This window comes from Falco peregrinus, chromosome 5 (genome assembly GCF_023634155.1).
Source record: "Falco peregrinus isolate bFalPer1 chromosome 5, bFalPer1.pri, whole genome shotgun sequence".
In the NCBI taxonomy this organism is placed as follows: Eukaryota; Metazoa; Chordata; class Aves; order Falconiformes; family Falconidae; genus Falco; species Falco peregrinus.
Genome location: NC_073725.1, coordinates 106091417 through 106109546, shown reverse-complemented (window position 1 = coordinate 106109546; position 18130 = coordinate 106091417). Strand labels below are relative to the sequence as shown.

Here is an 18130-nt window from a genome sequence, read left to right as displayed (position 1 = left end):
AATAAATCTGTGCAGACAACTTATTTCAGCGGCAGATGTCCATTGCTAAGCTTTACAAATTAAGGGCAGTTCTGTGGGGAATCCCTAGATCCAGTCTTATACTTGTAGTTAATAATTGTTATGGACCATAAATTGTGCCTTTTATCTCTATTTTTCAGTAGCTGAACATTCTGTTTCCTCTACAGAAAAAGAAATAATTTTGCATTAATTATTTAAGCATTGAATCAATACTTCTGTGTTGAATGTCTGCTATTAGCTTATCAAGGAAAATAACTCAAATTCATTAATTTAAAAACATTTGTAAATGTTATATATAATCTTATAAAACTTACAAGAAAATTATCTCTGTTTTATGGGGGTTTTTTGTTTTGTTTTGTTTGGGGTTTTTTTATTGTTTTGGTGGTTTTTCTTGTATTTTTTCCCCTTTCTTTAGCAAACAGGAAGTTAGAAAGTATAAATCAGATTCTGCATGGGTAGGCTTGCTCTGCTCCCATAGCAGAGTGAACTAATGAAAATATGAAATATTTGCTTTCTGGCAGAACTCCATATCAATTTATAGCCTTATGTGTGCATGAAAATCCCCAAAACATCTTAAATATGACTTGGAAAGAGTTTCTTTAAATGTTGTTGTGCCCTTCATTGCCTCTTCCTCACCTCTTTCCTCTCTCTCTCTTTTTAAAAATTGGTTTTACAGTCAGAAAAGGCTGAAAGGGTTTTGTTGATAGGATTGTTTTTTAATGACTAGGAAGGTGTTCTGGTTATTCCTGACTAGGAATTACCAAGTCAGTTCTTGTTTTTCCTTTGCTTGAAGATATCAGAAGTGTAAACTTATTTGTGGTAGAAGCAGCATTGCTGTATCTGAGCCTATTAGAAACACTGTGGGTGAAATCTCTCTGGAGGTCAGAGGTTTATTAGCTTTTATCTTAGGATCTGCAGTTTGAGCACAAGTGTGCTTATTTTAGGTTGTCACCATAGAAAAGCACTGATTTGTCGTGTCAATTTTTTTTGGCCCATGGGCAATAAGATCCTATCCTGTATTACTTTAGTCTTCTCTATCTGAAAAACTATGTTTTGCTTTGTAAAATATTATTGCAATAAATAGATAAAAGACTAGAAGATGTAAATCTACACACTCAGATGACTTAGCTCTGAAAATAATTATTCATTAAGCTTTACTGAATCTTTAAAAGGAAAAAAAAAGCAAACTTGCTTGTGAGCTACATCATCAAGAGATCAGATTTAAAGAGCCTGAGTATAAATATTCTAAAAATTCTGTTACAATGATGTCTCAGCAGAAGTAATGTGCCCAGTCTAGGGTACCATATTTTAAACAAAATGTAGAAGAACTGAAAATGTTCCAGGGAATGCAGGAGGTAAAAATAAAGTTTGGAGAGTGTGGCCTTCTTTCAGGAAAATTTGAAACAGCTTGGTTTATTTAGTTCGGGACAGAGAAGAATGAACAGAGTCTAATAATAATATGAAGTATTTAGCAGTTAAAAAAAAAAAAAAAGACAGACAGTAATTGATTGTTTTCAATGTCTGCTAGATTTAGATTAAGACTGAGATGCTTAATTTTCTCTGGACATGAAAGTAACTGCAGCTGCAGGAATGAGCTTTAATATTTAGGTTGCAATTATTACTAAGTAGATAAGAGCAAGGGTTATATGACTCCTGCCATATAGCCTATTACTCAGTTGAGGCTGTTATTAGAATAGCTACAGAACTTGATCTTGGAATCCATCTGTTGGAAGGAGAGGGGAGGTCTCCAAATGCCACAACACAGCCTCCTTTTGCCCTTATTGCAGACTGTTACCCAGCCCTTCTCCTTAAGTCTTCTGCTCAATGGAATTAACTGGCAAGATTTTTACCAAAGCTTTAGGATAGATGCTCAGAAAAGCTCTTAAATTATAATCATTGTTGATTTCTGTATTAACTACCAAGATAGGTCTTTAACCCTGTGACTGGAAAGATTAAGAAAACACATTTGACAGCTCTCACATATCACCTAAATGTATTTTATCTGGTCTTAGAAAAGGTAGATGGAGTTGCTGACCTCTGTTGGTTGCCTTAAAATAATTTCTATGAATTATTAAAAAAAAAATTCTGCACATTTGAAATATTCTTTCTGTTCTGAACTCATATTACTCAAATGGTTTGATGGCAAAACTGCTCTGCAGACAGTTAGGGTGGACCCTTGAGTCCAGCTGCATGTTCTCTCTGTGGGACAGAATTTGTGAACATGCAACTATTGTGCTCCGTACTGAAGGGCAGCACTATGATGGCAGCTGCATCTGCAGTCATGATGTTTGCAAAACAGAACACTTGTGTGTGGATTTGGGAATAAGAAGCTTCAGAAATGTCTGTAGCAAGCATGTGTGCCAGCAGGATAACAGGTAGTGTCTCTTCATATATGCTGTATGTGCTGGTCTCAGTTCTTGTATCTGAAATAATGTAGCATTTCTTCTTTCTTCAGTATTTTCTCAACTCGCTTCCTTCTTCCCTACTAAGTAATTTAAAAATTATATTTGATAATTAACAAGGTACTTCCTATTTTCTAAGTTAAATAACAGTGATGTTTAATTCTTGTCTTCTAGGGCAGATTGGAAGGTCAAAAAATGTATTTGGAAATGGTTTTGACATATTTATCACTGGCAGTGTGTAGACTGGCAGGTTCTAAAAGTGATTGTGACCTGTATTTTGGGATATATACCAGGTATTCTGAGATCTTAAAATATGGTCAGTCATTTGTAGCTATTTTGTATTTTGCTTTGCAGAAGGTTCACTCATGTTGGCTACTGACTGTAGCTGCAGCATAACTCATACACTGTGCTAATATTACATTGACAGTTTGTAACGGAGAATGGAATATTTTAAAGTGGCTACATCAAGATTTCATTCTCTCAAACAGCCTTAAATAGCAGCTTCAGAATTTACTTACACAAAATATAGACAAACTTACATTCTTCTACATAAAGTCTTAATATATATTCCAAAGAATATATAAGTTTACATTAAAAAAAAAAATCTGAAAAAGAAGACAAACAAACACACAAAAGGAGTGACTGCTATTAAATCAATCCTAATGTGGTTCCAGGCTTTATAACAGAAGTGAGGGCTTTATTTTCAAGAAGCCAAAGACAGAAGTAATTCAAGCCAAGGAACTACCAAATGGCTCTTTTTCCTCAGGAGTCCCATGCTGTCTGACCGGGGCCAAATGTTCTCTGTGATATTTAGCAGTAATTGCAGCATAGGCACAACCATAAACAGCAGCTGCCAACATCATCAGACACACAATCCCACAGATAACTCCAGTTATTACTACAGTGGCGATTGCATGGCGCAAACTAACAGGCCTGGGCTTTGGTTTGGGTTCACAGTTGGAGCGGCTGTTTTCTCCGTATTCGTTGTGATGAGCGTGCTTCGGGGAACTTCTGTGCTCAAAGCTGTGGTGGTGGATGCTAGCCCGATGAACGTGAGCTGTCATTAAAGGGCATGCCCCAAACAGCTCATAGGGAACTTTGAGGAGGTCCTTTCCCTTCCTGATCCCTGGTGATGAGCAGATAATGCCATCACTTATTCCTCCTGGGGGAAAAAAAAAAAACAAAACAAAACAAAACAAAAAACCAAAAAACCACAAGAGAATTATCATCTTAAGATTTGGTAGTTTCTGAATTATCTTCATGTAAAATTAACAAAAACCTGAAGTAAATTTATTGTCACCTTTGACTTTATACTTTTAAAGATTTATAATTATATCTTTAAGATCTTTTCCCAGTTAGATCAATGGGGGGATTACACTTTAACACTCATATAAAAGAGTATTTGCAAGAAGAAATTAATCAGAAATTGTTACCTATGGTTTTGTGGATGTACAAGCAAAAAACAGTGGTATAAAAATAAGAACTAAGTCACAGGTGAGAACAAAGAGGTATTGTTAACAGTAAATTCATTCCATTCAAATTCATACCACTACTTCTTTTTATAGAGAGAAATGGAAAAAAAATAGACTCAGTAAAGATTTCCCAACTGACTGAAATATTCCATGAAAAAGTCATCGTTCTGACATCATACGCTAACTGTAATGAGGCAAAGAAGAAAGTTCATGAGGTTGTATGTATACATGAGCAAATTTTTGAAGCAAGGCTGATGGTAAGAAAATCTACAGACATCTAAAGGAGTTAAGGTTAATCAGTCTGTTACCCTGCTCAAATGGTAAATTTCATGATTTTTTTAGAGCCAGCTTCTGCTCTCTCCCAGAGAATGTTTTTAGTTTAACAGTAAGTGAAGTAGGAAGCCTCAGTCCTGGTAAACCATGCAATTGTTCCTCAGCATTTAGAAGCACACCAAGTGTAGCCTTCAGCTTTCTAATTAGGCCATACGCCACAGCCTTAGGGGTGTAGTGTGTCTAAGAGGCAACAAGGCCAAAACCAATGTTTATTAATTTTAAAAATTTAACTAATCATATTGTCTGAATTTTATTCTTCATCTCCATCCAATATAATCCACCTTTCAGCTAAAGCCAGGCATAGAAATTTGCATCCTGAAAAGACTTTGTCTGTGAAACTAATGAACACAGATGGACCCAAACTGACATCAGGAGACTGCTCCACAAATACTGATGGAATTCCAGGACAGTTCTGAGCAGAGCAGCTTGTCTCTTTGTCTTTAAGAGCCAACCCCAAAGCATGGTTCCAGACACCTCCAACGTGTTCGTTTGAATGTAGTTATAGATAAAACTCCAGATCCTGCCACTGTGATCCTTTTATGGTTTTAACTAACTAAATGTGTGTGCGTGGAATAAAAGACTGGAGTCCCACCTGAACTGAAGCACTCTCTGTAATTGGTTTTGAGTGTGCATTAAATGGCAACTGCCTGAGCTGGATTCAGCTAAAAATACTGAAAACTTTCAGAGTTATATTGGACACAATAGACAATAGTTTTAAATGCAAACAATGTTGAATCTCTAGCAAGATTTTTTTAGGACTTGCGAGAATTATCTGTAGAGCTACAGTACTATTTTGTTGCAAGTATAAAATACATGTAATGAGAAAGATCTATGTGCAATGTAACTGACTTTTCTTCATGTGACACACAAGTAATTTCAGGGAAATATAAATGTATAAGAGAACATAGTACTTGGGCTTCCTTTAAAAAGTGTTGCTAAAATGAATTTGTAAATTCCGTATCACTTCATTTAATTAATCTGTGCAATGTTCAGAAAGATGGTAGGGCATCAGTGAATTTGTAAACAATATTGGTTTTGGAAAGAAGTTACAATACTTATGCTGCTGGCAGAGTAATTAAGATAACCTGATATGTTTATCTTGGATCATTACATTCTTCTGCAAAGTTGGAACTCCTGCTGAAATTTGTTGTAGGGAATAGTTCCAACATAATACAACTAAAGCCTTGGGATAATGTAATGTTTTACCAATCCAAAATATTAATAATTTTTAACCCTGAGAAGAGTTTAGCCTTTTGTCCTTTCTAAAAGCTTGCTTCTGGCAGTGGCTTTACCTCACCCAGAGACTATTCCTGTATTAATTGTGTCCCTGCATAGCCAGAGCGCTTTTCCAGCAGGCGTGTAGAGTTCTGATGCCTATCAGAAAACGGCGGTCCTTCAGTCACAGGCAACATGGACCATCTTCACATACGCTGTGTTGCAATGTGCTCCATGCCACTGCTGTGTACAGGTAGGTAATCAGTAATTTGATCACATGCAAGAGTTCACATGCAATCACATTCTGAGTCTGAATATACCTCCTGGGTGAAATAAATTAATTTCTTTTAATACTTGATTCCTTTAGAATTAAATCATAATCTCTTTTCTACAACATAACACGTGAACATATTTAAAAGTCACAAAAAAATGTGACCAAAATATGAGGCTTCTTTTATTTATAAAATTCACTTTTCCCCATGTGATGGCATTATACATTTCTGGTAGGAAATTCTTCATGAATTTAGTACCTTTTCTGGTTAACAAATTAGGAAGCAATACTAGGCATGATTAAACTTGTACAAGGTGTAACATACATTGTTAGGTAAAGTATTCTTAAAATATTAAAGAGCTACTAAGCAATAACTTATAGAGGAATTAGAATCCTAAGTTACAGAAGGGTCAGAGTTGGAAGGGACCTCTGGAGATCATCTAGTCCAACCCCCAGCTAAAGCAGCTTCACCAGGAGCAGGTTGCACAGAGTTCTCTGAAGTTAAATCTGTATTAGCATCTGTCTCAATGTTTACCCTTATACATCAGGTAAAAAGCTTTTAAACAGTAGGTTAGTTTCTAACAAAAATACATTGGTAGAATTAAAGCAAGTGTATGTGCACAAGTATGCTTGTTTTATATATATATGTAGATATGGATAAATATATATCTATATATGTACAGATGGATATATATGCATGCACACATTACACATGTTTCCAGAATGTATCTGTACATACTATATGATTGTGTGTGTATTCTTTCTCTTTGTGCTAATATAAAGTTCCTCTGAGATTCTGGTTTGCCACCTGTATCTATGAAAGCACCTGTATTCTGATTTATGCATGAGAATACATTTCAGTTTGCTTATTTGAGGGGACCATCTAAGGTGTGGAGTAAATTGTTAAGCCATAGTAGTGAAGATTAGTTAGATGCTGGTTAAGTGTTCTCATGTGCACTGTATGTAATGAGACGAATTCCTTACCTCTGTATAAGAAGCTTTCCAGCCACAGTTTCAGGCCAAAGACATTACAATTACATTGCCAGGGATTATCTTTGAAAAGAACCACTTTCAAGTTTGGAAGTGACTCCAGCAGAACTCTTTCCATTTTCTGAAGTTTGTTATGCTTCACAGACAGCAATGTTATATTCCCTGTGCTGTTTCCAAAGGTCTCAGGCAAACGTATAATGCTATTGGATGACAAGTCCAGTTCTTTCAGGTGCGGGAGGAAACTGAAAGTCTTGTTTTCTATATAATGAATCAAATTTCTGGTTAGGTTTAGAACCTGTAGATATCTTAATTTTTGGAAAGCACCTGGTGCTAAACTGGAAAGAGAATTATTAGACAAGTCTAAGATTTTTAGCAACGGTGTTCCAGTGAATGCATTTTGGTTGATTCTCCAAATACGGTTATTCTGCAACTGTAGTATCTGTATTCCAGGAGGTAAGTGGGCAGGAATGTCAGTAAATCCTCTATTCTTGCAATCTGCAGTCTTTGAAGCTGTATAGCATAGGCATTTGTCAGGACATCCATGAACTCCACCTATTAACAGGATGACACTCAAACCCAAAAGCCAGTTACCTGTATCACAAGTGAAAGATTTAAAATTAGTTTCAAATGTTTGTCTTTTGGCAATATACATGGGCAATGGATATACAGCTCTGTAATAAACATTAATGTAGATGGCATAAAGAATTAATTTCTCTTACAATTAGTCAATTACAGACCGTATTGTACTCTTACAATGCTGAATGAAGTTAGCGCTTCCATGGCCTTAAAATGTACTTCCCATGGCTTTATCTTAAGTACAAATGGTTTTCAGGAGGATTTGTCATCAGCAAAGCAGTGATGTTTGATGTGAATGCAACAAAGTTTCTAAACTCATTAAATTGGAATGTTTCTTTTTCTGTGGTAGTAACAACTTCGAGACATCTTGTGTCAGAAGAATTTCTAGTAGAACATTTATTTTTCTTGTGTTTTTACTAACTGTACTACCCAAAAAGAATTAAGTTAATGTGCAATTGAAAGAATAACAAGCCTCAAAGACATCAATATTGAAACAGTTAACAGTACTTCAACAATCTAGATTCTGTAAGTTTGTTCTTTAAAATATCTATCTTTATGCTTCTGCTTTAATTCCCTTATCTAAATGCCAGCTGTACTTCCCATAGATACAAGTTTCTACACAACCAGCAAGCATTTGTCAAGAAGGTGTTAAAAAGGTAAATGAGCTGACAAGAGTACATAGTAATATTTAGTATTTATAATTAACTTCTGCTCCCTGAGTTCAGGCCAGTTTTAACTGAAAAAAATGATAGTTTTTACCTTTCATATCCTGGTAATGATCTTCCTGTGAAAACAAGTTGCCACCTAAAGCTATATTCGTATGCTTAGCATGAAATTAAAACAAAATAATAATCAGATGATGTTGAATAACCAGATTTTCTTTGAGAGTTAGAATGATAAATCCTTTTGTAACGTTGTTTTTGAGAAGCCTCAAATAATTTTTATTATTCACTATTTCAAAATGAAAAACATTCTAGCTAGTTACTATTTGAAACCTTTAGAAACTAAAGGACGTACTGCTTATTGACTTACAGAGATTAAATATTAATTAGTAACAGGGAATACCATATTAAAGGGGTAACAGTGTATGATTATAACCAAATATGATGAATGTAAATGAAAGTTTTATTTTTAGACTACAGTTTGTCACAAATTACTCATTAATTTTCACTCAAAAATGAGGTTGTATTTATATTAAAATTATACATAATCTTCTGCAATATTGAATTCTACACTGTAGAATTCACTTGTAAGAATTCAGCATTCTTGCAAGCAAGGTAAGCAATACTTTCAGTTCATTATATTGTTCTGCAACAATTGGCTTCAGCAATTGAGACTCAGCTTCCAATGTGGAGTTAAAATAAATACTGCTTGGCAAGGAAATACTTAGAGAACAGAAAGATATCATCATTAATCTGAAACTTCAATATCTTACCTTTCATTCTGCTTTGCTTATTCTTCATCTTGAAGAAGATTCAGTCCAGTTTTTTGATGTAGAACAGTAACAAACACTGTTCTGATTCCCACGTCAAAATTGTAATGTGGTCATCTAGTTTCCTTTCTGTGGTTTGGGGGATATTTTTTTTTCTTTGTTAGTTTTTTTGATAATCTTTGTCGTGTCTAGAAGTGCAACTATTTCTAGTGAGTTACTCCATCAGCCTTTGATTTTTTTTTCTCTAAAACAATCTCTCCTCTCTCCACCCTGTTCATTTATGATTCCCAGAGACTTACTGTGCCTCTTAATCAGTCAACAGGCCACGCAAAGAGGGTCTGTCAGCTCTAACTGGACAGCTGTAAAATACAAATAATGGCCTGATAGCCTTGCCTTTTCAATTTATTTAATCTGCCTCAAATGCAAGGCACAAAAATAAAGCTGCCTTTTAAAATCCACTACGGTTTCTGAATTCTGGTGGATTATTAGCTATGCTGCGTTAATTTTTGCAAGATCAGATGACTCTGAGCATGGATTCTGATTATCCTGGGCTGTGACCGGAGGCGGTGGAGTGCATAATATCACTACAAATGGGCAAGTGGGTTGATGACATGGTTTTGACAGTGCACTCATTTGCTCTTCTAAGCTTATTCATCTGACATGCATTAGTTGTACTGACAGGATTTTCTTGCATGGGAACACAGGACTGGTGGCTTCTTCCATAAAAATGACATACATACTGGTATGGTCACCAAGAACACTGAGCAAATTCATTTATTTTCAAAGATATTGGAAAGAAATGGCAGATTATATTAAAATTGTACTTCAAGAGTTCATGTGGTACCTTGCCTTACCTCTTTGTTACTTCTTCAGTATAACTCATTCACACTGTACCCCCTACAATAATAAAAGGATGAATGACTTGTGACTATGACAGAACTCAAAGGTGTTTAAAGGAATGAGAGCTCTGGTATATAATAGCGTCTTTCAAGGCCATATGGTCACTCCATCTGTTATCTGTCCTATGGAGAGGGAAGTTGTGCAATCAAAAGCTTTCACATCTGTTCTTGTATGTAATACAGCTTTCTTGGGTTCAGATTCTGCTTTTAGGTGCTTTTGAAAAGATCATACAAAGTTCACTTTCTAGGGCAAAATGTATGTACTGTAGGCAGTGCTGTGGAGGGAATCATAGAAAAGTGATATCATGAGATCTAAACTGTTGTTGAAAGCAGGGTCTTACACGAGGTTATCCAAGGTCCTGTCAAGCTGAGACCTGGATATCTTCAGCAAGAGAGATTCCATCACTTCTCTGGGCAACCTAGTCCAATGTGTAACTGCTCTCAGCATTAATAATTTTGTCTTGTATCCAGACAGAGTTTTTCTTGAAGTAACTTGTGCCCATCACCCCTTGTTCTGTTGCCATGCATCCTTGTGAAGAAAGTAACCCCACTTTCTCCATAGCTACCTTTAGGTTACTGGCAGTCTGTGTTTAGACCTCTGCCACCCTCAGTCGCAGAAGAGCGCTGTGACTGTTAATATTGTATGCTTTGCTGAATTGTTTCCAACACCAGTCAAGATACCCAAAGGAATAGTGCTCTGTCCTTGCGGTAACTCATCCTTCGTATCAATGATAGCCCTTCTCATGACTTTTGATTATACTGCAGGAGGTACTAGCTATTATGTTATTGTTTTCTGGTATGATGAGACTTTTTCACACTTTTAAATTGTCTTTGGTATCTACAATTTTATTGGGGCTGATGAATTCAAAGGGTTTCTTTTTAAAGTAGCTTTTCCTTCTTAACTAATGTTTACTGACCAGGTGGGCTTACAGGCTACCACAGCAGTTTGTGCCATTTAACAGATGGCTTAAAGAATGTCTCTTAACTGCCTCTTTTATTTTAGGTAAGTCTTTGCTACTATAATTGTATTATTTTTAGCACACGCCATATGAAAGAGATGTTCATAGGACAAGGTCACTGAAAGTTAAGAACTGTGGGAGGTTCAGTTCCAACAATGATGCAGAAGTTGTTTTATATACTCAGAATTGTGGTATAATAAGTTATTGCTTTTTAAAAAATCTTCATGCTGAGTTCAGATTTGGAAACGTATGATTAAATCTGTCAATTCGCTTTTTGTGTAGATGAAGCTATTTTTTCTATGTATTGAGAACTCTGAATGCACATTTTTTTGTAAAAGTAAGTTTCCCCAACCTATAATCCATTTCCTATTCCCATTTATTAGTGATAATACTTTGGTTACAACAGAGAAGTCTGATGTGGTGAAAATTATAGTTGTCACACAGGTAGAGATTTGCCAGAAACTGAATAACCATGAAATCTACTCCTGACTTTTTGAACAGCCAGCAGGATTCTTTTCAGTTTTCTGATGTGGTGTAACTGTGTTATTGTGACTGCTTTAATTTTCTCGTGCCTTGTTGTAACAAGGTATGTTTCCGTTGCAAATAACAAGACAGCCTAATGAACTAATGCCCTACCCCTGTTGGCTGGTGGGGGCAGTTCAGTGTTTGCCAGCAACCACTTTGCTGCAGCGGTTACTGCCATCTGCTTTAAAGGAGTAGTAAGTGTAAGAATAATTTGTTTTACAGAAGAGCTTTACGTTAATTAAACTCTAGCAGAAAGGAAACAATTTAAATATTTCAAATATTTAAAGGCTACAGCATTTGGATTCCACTGCGTTGTGTATTGAGTCCAGCCAAACGTGATTATATTAAAAAATGTTCTGAAGACCACAGCAGACAATTCCTATACATTGTCTTTATTAGATTTATTTTTTCTTATGCTTTTGAGTGGGAAGGTATTCAAACTATGACACTTACAGGGAAATGTCGTGTGCTTTCTCCTTACTAATGTGTGTCTCCAGACTGGTAAAACAGCTATGCTCTTGCTGAAAACCCCAAATGCAATTCTGAGCGATGCAGACTCCTCTTCATTTTAGTTCAGGACAAAAAATAATTCATTTTTGTTAGTGAAAAGGCCCATACCTCTGTTGTTAAAAGTCTCCCCCTTTAACTGGCACTTGAAAAAATATGGTACTGCATCATAGACAGAGACCTTCTCCTTTCCCATCTATGAGTCTGGATGCTGTGAAAAGATGACAGGACAACAAAACCCTTGAATCCCTCATGCATTTTTTCCTACAAAGGCAGTCCTTGTACCCTGATTGCTCAGGACCCTCTCAGCTTTTGCCTGGCAGGGTACTAGGTTTTCAAAAGTTGACAAAAATTAGAGGAAAGCCCTGGTTCCTACATCTGCCTACCTTTCACAAGAGAAGTATAAGCCAACAGATCACACCAAATCAGGCTTGAGGAAGATGTATAACTTACAAAGTTGGCCATATTTTCCAGAAAAGGTGGCTGCGTGGATTTCTTCAGACATCTTACAGCTTAGATAGGACAAGAGCAGAGTAATATCAGCTAGAGTTTAATAACATCAAATCTTTGCTATCACACAGCATAAGGAGACACCATGATAGCTAAAAAAGTTTTCATGTCTGTCTTTGGCAGTTGTTATGAATCATTTGGTGGTTTCCCTTTAAGGTGAGAATATTTGGTAAGTCTAGAAAAATGAGGAAACAGGCAGGCACTTGTGATTTTGTACTTTGGATCACTAACTTTGAGGGGAAGAGCCCAGTTTTCTTCTTTTCAGTGGCTTGTTTTGCCTTACTTAGATACATCTGGTACTTGTTTATACAATGCATAATCAATCTATGAAACACATTGTTGGAAGTAATGCTTGGGCCAAAAGATTAGTAGGATTCATATATAATCTAGAGCCACAGTTACCTTATAGAGAAAAAAAAATCATTTAGAAGGGATATAAACTTTCACTCTTAAGGCCTTTAATCAACCACTAATGACACGAGTTATAGAGAAAAATGTTTCCCTGTGGGCAGGGTTTTTTTCCCATAATTATTATTTATGGGAATTTTTACACCTTCTTTTGACACCTCTAGAAGAGGCCAGTGTATGAGATGTAATAGTGGACTAGATGGGCAGGAACATACTACATTCCAGGTGGAAATTTACAGTGGGGGAAGGGCTAGCTGGGCAGACTTACAGCTTTCTAGTTGCAGCAAGCAGTGCTCTGGTGAGGTGTGTGCTGCTGTGTCAGAGGGTATCATTTGGGGCTGCCTACCTGAGCATCTTCTTCATTTAGGTTAGAATTCTATTCATCCCCAGACCAATTTTCTGGTTTGGTCTGGAAAATTCTTATCCAGGTCTTTGCTGGTAAACCACAGACAACTGAGTCAGTCCTTCACAGTTTTTTTCAGCTTTTTTCTCCGCTAAAGTGATGCAAGAATTTCAGTCTGTTAGGTGGATCAGTCAGCAGTATGTTGCGGTATTATAATGCTAATATAATATATTATAATAAGCTAATATATATAAGAGTTGGTTTGGCTTGTACTCCTTTTCCCATGACTTAATGAGCAGAAACATATGAAGGTGAGAAGGGGTTGCTTGGAAAATGCTCAAGCATCAGCTTCACAGTATGCTTTGGTAGGTACAAAATTTATTACAAGGGGTGCGAGGTCTTCAGAATGAGAAGCACAGGGAATAGAGATGCGGGGCTGCTTTACCTTAATTGTAAATTAGATGAAGTTGCAGCAAGGGGCAGATTATGTGTCAGCAGAATATTTATTCCATCACAAATAGCAGCAGGAGGGCAGGGGATGCAGATTCGATTTTCAGTCGTTCCCTGATTAATGACAACTACCTGTTACACATGCTGGGCATCCATAGATAAAATGTATCTCCAGTATGATTAGAGTTAATTAATGAATTCATTTTGCCATTATCATAAATAGAAAAAAATATTGCTTGACATAAAGCTAACACAAATGAAAGGAATAAAAACAGGAGCTAGAAAAATGCATGTAAAAACAAGGACAGCTGTACACTTTGTTTTATCTTGACATTTTAGATGTGTCTTGTCTGCTCTTAAACATGTTAAAATTGAGATCACTCACTGTCATTCTAGATAACTTATTCATTCTACACCAAAGGCAAAGTTCTAAGTTTTTACTTAGTGTTTTTGTTTTCTAATTTTTCTATTTAATAGGAATTTCTGTTCAGGCTCCTAGCTCACCCTGAACTCAAAGTTAAGAACTATACGTATTTCCTGTGCATTCTGAATGGTTAATTTACTAGGCCAGTTCTTGTAAGAATTGGATGGATTTTTCTTGAACAACTTCCTGTAAAAGGGTTTTGAAATGTTCTCAGTGTATGGAGAAAGATTTTAAAGTGCAGTAAATTTTTCTTAAGCTGCTGCTTACCAGTTTTGCTACAAAATAGATCTTGTACTTCATTAAGTCCTGATGTGTTTTTAAGGCAAATTGCAGTACTTAAAACTCACTTGCTGGGAACTGCTGGATTTATGGGCTGAAAATGTCTCCTCTTCTCTTTGCCCCAGTAGTCACCTGAACATGACAGCTTGCAGAAGCAGGGATGACATTTGCTGCAACAAAAAGTTAAACAATTAAACTTCTGTGATTCTTGCAACACTTTCTAATTAGCCGTGGGAAATCTTTTCATTAATTTAAGCAAAGTACTAAGTAGCCTGACATTAAAATTATGCTGTAAACAATTACATGGTTTTCCTGCATTTAAATGCCAACATATACTTAAGTATTCTATTAAGTACTCAATACACGGATCAGGATCCGTGTGCTCACTAGCTTTGGATTCAAGCTTTGATGGAGTATTTCCCTTTGATGGAGTTTCTCTATATCAGAAAAGCTTGAAGCCTGTAACTCCTGAACGAATCTTAATTGTCTTGCAGCAGGTAAAATACGATGTACCATCTGCCAATTAGATTATAATACGCATGATAACAGACTATAACCCTTTTCAATACTGGTATGTAGCAGTTATAACTAGCAGACCTCTAAATATGACAGATGAAAAGAAAGAACCTGGAACATCAGTGTTCATTGCTTATGGGACTGTTTCACAAGTGGAGTAAGGGTATTGTAAACTTTTTCCATATGACTCCATTGAACAAGAATGAGCCAGATACCTATACTTGCTGCTGATGTTCTTCATTTGAACAGCAGACAAGTTTTACAAGGCAGTGCACAGCTTGCTGCTTTTCTTGTTTCTTTGTTCTCTCTGGATTTCTGTGTCTTCTCTACTGCTTTAACTGCTACAACAGCAGGCACCAAAAGTCCTCTGTATATAACAACATCCTAGAGATCACATGGCATGCCGTTACCCCTTTTTGTTGTTTTCTTCTTCCCTCTCTTATTTTTAACCTGTAAGCAAGTTTTAAATGCCAAGTATGTTTTTAAAAATGCCTTTTTCTCCACAAAATGTTTTGAATTAAGTGACAGGGTAAGTCAGGTATATAGATAGACTTCTCATTACCCAACTTCAGCTAGTTGTGTTCTTTTCAGACGTGATAAATCCTTGGGAAACTTAGCTAGTATGAAGGATAATGATGTTTCTGTTCAGAATTTATAAAATAGGTCATTTTAAAGGCCTTTGTAAAATGGGTCTTTTTTTCTTAAAAAAAAAAAAAGAAAGAAACAGAAAAAAAACTCTTTCAGAGGGCATTTTATTAATGAGAATTACAATACTGGAAAATCTGGTCTAGATTAGCAAAGAAGAGTAACAGTGTATCCAAATGGAACTGGTTGGATAATTAAATTCCTTTAATAGGTACTGAAATTTAAACCTCTTGATCCCTCTGACGTAAGCGTAACTCTTAAAAGTCATGGAACTTGATTCTAAAAGTGTAATGTGGGAGAGAAATATTGGGATGATGATTAAGGATTTCAGATACCCTGGGAGGAAATTTATTTAGGAGTAAAACAATAGGCATTTTAAAACAGGGGGGAGGGGGGGGGGAGAAGGAAAAAAAAACCCAAAAACCAACAGCCACCCCCAAAGCTGTAGCTATGGAATATAAACTTTAATAAAGCCCTGTTTATATTCGTGTGCAGTTTATAGCAGCAATAATGAAGCAATTTAACTGGGAAAACCTAATGGCAATTAAAGGACATTGAAGATCAAAATCTTTAGGAAATATCGTGTTTTCACTATTATTATATTCTTTTTCACCTGTTCATTATTATCTTACCTGTTTTGACTGTATGTTCTTCTCTATGTCTCTTTTGGTTTTCTATTTTCATGCTGAGAATCGCCAAAGGCCTTCATACTATTGTTTCTTTTCTCAGTGATAGAATGGGTTTTTTTCAATATTGATTCCAATTTATGTAGCATCTTCAGTGTATATTATTTGCCTTTTCAAGACTTAGTAACAAGGAAAATTGCTTGCTGAGATTGAATACAACTGTTAGATAGCATGGCAGCCATTTCGTATGAGCCTCCTGCTAAGTAGGAAGGAAAATGTTTTGGTAAGATTGGCATAAATGATGATGTTCTGACAGTTGTAATGCCAAACTATACCTACTTTTCCTTTGTACTAACCAAAGTTATCTGCACGCTTTTAAATGTGGTTTCTGTTTTGCCATCCCCTAAGATGCTGAAGGATGAACTTTCTGGGTCAAGCACATGCATTAGTAGGGAGGATAACAAATTTGTAACAACAGTTGGAATGCCTGTGGGCAAGTATAAAGAAAAAATACTGTATAAAAGTAGACTATTAACCCTAAAGTCCAGGCCACATTTAAATGTGGATATCTTTTCGTCTTCAGTGTTTGTATGTACTTCTGCTTCATCACAACTAAGTGATGCTAAAGTATAAAGGTAATATGTATTATCATTTAATCCCTTTTTATCCAAAGTGACTTTTATTTCAATACTCTTTATTTAGGTATGATCTCAGAAGTTCCCGACCCAGTTGATCTTCCTCTGTCCATAAGGCTTTAGCTGTCTTGGTCAAAAAGGGTGTATTTTGGTTGTCTTTATTTCCGTTTATTCCCTTCTGGACTGTTATTTTGGAACATAATGGCAGGGCTGACCTTGGTTACTTGTGTTTTGACTGCAACTTTTTATCCTTTTCCCTTTTCAAAATGACAGCACATTGCTCAGTGTCCATTTTCTCTCCAGCTCTGTGTTTCAACAGAGTTAGGATAGATGGGTTCAAAGAACAGTACTACTGGCTTCTCTGTTTCTTAAAGTTCTCATTGCAAGAAGTAGGCTAACTGCTTTTAGAAGCTGAAGTTATGCATCCTGTGCCTAGTTTAGTGAACTAATAATTTCCATACCTCTGTTTTTCAGTGTCAGTAAGATAGGTTTTCATTAGTTATGCTACAGGCTTCCTTTCTATAAACCCTTTAGAAAGAAGAAAGAGCAATGAGCCCTCTCTGTAATTTGTAGTTCATGATGACTTGGAGATGTCATGTTCCAAACATAGGCACTAAGGGAACATTTGTATTGCGTGCAACTGAAAGAGCTGTAATACAGGCTTTTCCTCGGCAGCTAAACCTTTTGTTTACATCACTATATGCCATCAGCTGTTCATACTTTTACATATGGTTGCTTTCTTAGCTTTGAAGTTAAGGGATACCTATTTTAGAAGAGCAGTTCTGCAGACTTTCTTAAATTGAAAATGTGAAAGCAGTTTTGAGAAAGAAGTAGACACCAATTTAGCTGAAGGAGTTGCATAATGCCCGACTGTAATTTTTCTGAATGGAACTTGGCTGAACTCAGCCATGCACAACGTTTCTGTTGCATCATAGTACCGTGCAGATTTATAACGCTAAATTTATCTCCAGTCTTCGCTGAAGTGTTACAGTTTTGCTAAAGTATGTCTTGCAGCTTTAAATATTGCTAATTAAGGCTTTAGGCTTGGTTCTTCTACAATCTAAGGGAAATCTTTCATTGAACTCAGCAGAGGTAAGATGAAGGTGTAATGTTTACCATTCCATCAACACACCATTAGAAATGCAAGTGTGAGTATGGTGCAATCTTTCTGTTTTTCTGAATAAGAATAGTATGAAAAGGTGAACAAAGCTGACCACTCATATTCAAAACTTTTTGGACATTTATTGACAGGTGATTGCACCTGTCAGACCCAGGTTTCTGATGGTTCTTGTGAGGCTAAACATGTGGGAAAAAACCCCACTTCTGATAGAGAATAGCTGTTTGATTGTTATTGCTATTAATGTAATATCTTCAAGATTGATAATCAGGGTAAATTAGGATGAAAAAAATCATTGTGGTGGATAAAAGCAAATCTTTCAATCAATGTGCTGCTTCTCCACAGAAGGTAAGAGACAACAAGAGAAAAGACTCAAGCAGGCAATGTTAACCTTTTGAAGGAAAACATTTATTAGTGGACTTCCTTAATTTCTAACAGTGTTGAGAACAAAGGTGTAAAAATTTGTAACTTAAAGTCATTATGTTCTGAAAAAAAAATATTTGTTGTGTCATCTCTTTTTTCAGACCTTTAAGATTCAGACTTTCAAGTCTTTCTCTGGAGCCACAAATAAGAAACCG

General features: G+C 36.1%; 2 protein-coding genes across 6 annotated transcripts in view; one reads left to right on the top strand and one right to left on the bottom strand.

Annotated features, from left to right (window-relative positions):
• CACNA2D3 (calcium voltage-gated channel auxiliary subunit alpha2delta 3) overlaps positions 1 to 18130 on the top strand; it is a 468281-nt gene that overhangs the window by 388070 nt on the left and 62081 nt on the right. The window lies entirely within an intron of this gene.
• Positions 387 to 9286, bottom strand: LRTM1 (leucine rich repeats and transmembrane domains 1). Its single transcript, XM_013302802.3, has 3 exons — positions 8713 to 9286; positions 6696 to 7292; positions 387 to 3582 (listed from the first exon to the last, which is right to left on the bottom strand). Exons 1-3 carry the CDS (start codon positions 8738 to 8740, stop codon positions 3149 to 3151), a joined length of 1059 nt encoding a protein of 352 aa, XP_013158256.1. The 5' UTR covers positions 8741 to 9286; the 3' UTR covers positions 387 to 3148.

Coding starts and splice junctions, on each gene's coding strand:
- LRTM1 (XM_013302802.3), bottom strand. CDS start 8,740: ATGAAGAATAAGCAAAGCAGAATGAAAG. Junction 7,293..8,712: donor TAAGCAAAGCAGAATGAAAG/GTAAGATATTGA, acceptor CTTGTGATACAG/GTAACTGGCTTTTGGGTTTG. Junction 3,583..6,695: donor GGAAAGCTTCTTATACAGAG/GTAAGGAATTCG, acceptor TTTTTCCCCCAG/GAGGAATAAGTGATGGCATT.